Source organism: Protobothrops mucrosquamatus, unplaced genomic scaffold, assembly GCF_001527695.2.
Source record: "Protobothrops mucrosquamatus isolate PMUCROS unplaced genomic scaffold, P.Mucros_1.0 scaffold_226, whole genome shotgun sequence".
NCBI classification, from domain to species: Eukaryota; Metazoa; Chordata; class Lepidosauria; order Squamata; family Viperidae; genus Protobothrops; species Protobothrops mucrosquamatus.
In genome coordinates this window covers 1,086,589-1,089,400 of record NW_015386302.1, presented here as the reverse complement: position 1 = coordinate 1,089,400, position 2,812 = coordinate 1,086,589, and the positions used below count along the sequence as shown (strand labels likewise).

The 2,812-nt window shown below is 38.1% G+C and overlaps 1 protein-coding gene across 1 annotated transcript in view; it reads left to right on the top strand.

Annotated features, from left to right (window-relative positions):
- LOC107299282 (protocadherin gamma-A11-like) overlaps positions 1-2,812 on the top strand; it is a 26,833-nt gene that overhangs the window by 22,292 nt on the left and 1,729 nt on the right. The window contains exon 6 of the mRNA XM_029286758.1: positions 2,257-2,738. Within this exon, the coding sequence (XP_029142591.1) occupies positions 2,257-2,738 (482 nt within the window). The remainder of the gene's footprint in view (positions 1-2,256; positions 2,739-2,812) is intronic.

Below are 2,812 nucleotides of genomic sequence, written 5' to 3'. Positions count from 1 at the left end.
AATTCAATGGTGAAAAAAGCAAGGTTCTACATTTAGGCAAGAAAAACCAAATGCACAGGTATAGTATAGGGGGTACCTTGCTCAATAGTAGTAACTGTGAGAGGGACCTCGGAGTCCTAGTGGACAATCACCTAAATATGAGCCAGCAGTGTGCTGCAGCTGCCAAAAAGGCCAACACAGTGCTAGGCTGCATTAACAGGGATAGAATCAAGATCACGTGAAGTATTAATACCACTTTACAATGCCTTGGTAAGGCCACACTTGGAATACTGCGATGTAAAAAAGATGTTGAGACTCTAGAAAGAGTACAGAGAAGAGCAACAAAGATGATTAGGGGACTGGAGGGTAAAACATATAAGGAACGGCTGCTGGAATTGGGTATGTCTAGTTTAATGAAGAGAAGAAAGAGGGGAGACATGATAGTAGTGTTCCAATATCTCAGGGGCTGCCATAAAGAAGCGGGAGTCAAGCTATTTTCCAAAGCGCCTGAAGGCAGGACAAGAAGCAACGGGTGGAAACTAATCAAGGAGAGAAGCAACCTAGAACTAAGGAGAAACTTCCTGACAGTGAGAACAATTAACCAGTGGAACAACCTGCCTCCAGAAGCGGTGAATGCTCCAACACTGGAAATTTTTAAGAAGAGACTGGACAGCCATTTGTCCGAAATGGTATAGGGTTTCCTGCCTGAGCAGGGGGTTGGACTATATGACCTTCAAGGTTCCTTCCAACTTTACTACTACTACTACTACTACTACTACTACTACTACTACTACTACTACTACTACTATTATTATTATTATTATTATTATTATTATTATTATTATTATTATTATTATTATTATTATTATTATTAGGTGGCCAAAGTACTTGAGTTTCAACTTCAGGATTTACAAATGTTGGTTTAGCAAGGGATGTTTTCACTGAACAAATCAACAGGAAACTTTCTCCCATAGTAATGAATGACATTTGACCTTGTAAGAAAGAGTTTTTGGTTTTTTTACAAATATAAATGGTGTACAAATGTTCAAAATAATAATGAAGACAATGAAAGAAAGCTATTTACAAACAAAGGCTTTTCTAACACTGACTGTATACTAATGATGTAAGCAAGAAAATGATATGATAGAAAACCAGTGCAGGAAGTACTAGACAGGTGAAAAGATGGAAAAGAGTCTCTATTCAATTTCAGTTATCTATTCAGATTCCAGTTGGCTTTGTTAATGAAAAGCATGTTCTAATTTTAATGTTAACAGGCCATGGTACTCAGAAATTTAGCATTCATTATATGATTTAAATTGAATTTACAGCAACCATTATAGGCAAATTACTCTACTGACTGCTTGGAAACTTATCCTAATTTTAAGTTTTTATGCATTTCCTAATGCATAAAATAAATTAATATTCCTTCATGTGAATTGAAGTCCACAATGTTCCTCTTATTATTAGAACCATTATGTTACAACTGCTATGTATGTAAAGGAGAAAGAAACAGAAAACAGAGATTATTTTCCTTATTGTACCATGGTATGGTTGAGGAAAAACTGAAACTATGAATTAAAATATTGAAGCTATATTCTTAGATATACAGGAAAAAAGAGGTATACGTGTGATAAGAAAGAAAATATCAAAAAGCAGGATAATAATATTAGCATTTTGCCTACTGCTGTCAGAAGATTGAGAGTCAAGTATCAATAATAATTTAACTCTCGTGCCATCCTGGAAGCCTAGTCTATGTGCCATAGGGTAAATTGGAGCTTTTAAGATGCAGATTACATTCCTGCTTTCATGAGACCAAGTCTAGTGAAGTCAGTTTTAAGTTGACAGGTATGATATTGTGCTGTACAATCGGATATAAAGACATTATAACATGAATGCAAGTACATTGAAAGAGGTATGTTACAATTAAAGCATCACCAAGAGAAAAAAGAAACACCAGAATGCCAACTCTTCCAAAACTCTGTTGCTTAACATAGCATTTATTTGAACACCCCAAAAACGGGTCTCTGCAAGTACTTTTGAATAAATCCTTGCAGTTTCCCCTCTGGCCTGAGGGTGTCGCTGTTAGCCAACGGGGACGCCGAAGAAAATGGAGAAGAGCTGCTATGCTTCCCAAAGGAGGATTCCGGCATTTCGTTAAAGGCAGGGAAAAACAGCAGATCACAATTGCAAAGCAGTCTTGTGAAAAGGGATGGTCCCCAGAAATTAAGAAGAAAGGAGAGTGTTTCTTACTATTCCGCATTCCGATGAGATTTTGAGGCAGTCAACTTTATCGCAGAGGGGATGGAGCGAGGGCAAGGAGGGAATGGCAGAGCAATCCGAAGGCAAGTACTATCGCTCTTACTATTGTCGGTTTCCTACCGGGCCGTCTCGGAACAGATTCATTATTCAGTCCCCGAGGAGATGTCAAAAGGTGCTATAGTGGGGAATCTTGCAAAGGATCTAGGACTGAGTCTCAGAGAACTGGCAAGTCGCAAAATGCAAGCCATCTCTGTGGACAAGGTGCAGTATTTCAGAATCAGTGCAGAAAATGGAAACCTCTGTGTGAATGACAGGATAGATAGGGAAGAAATATGTGGCAGAACCCCACTATGTGTTCTTAATCTTAAAGTGGTTATTGAAAACCCGTTAAATATTTACCATCTAAAAATAGAGATACAAGACATTAATGATAATCCACCACAGTTTCTCAGTAGCACTATCCAGTTGGAGATAATTGAAACAACACAAATAGGCACCAGGTTCCTTCTTGGGGATGCCAAAGATCCGGATATTGGCACAAACGCTTTACAGAATTACCATCTTAGCACCAATC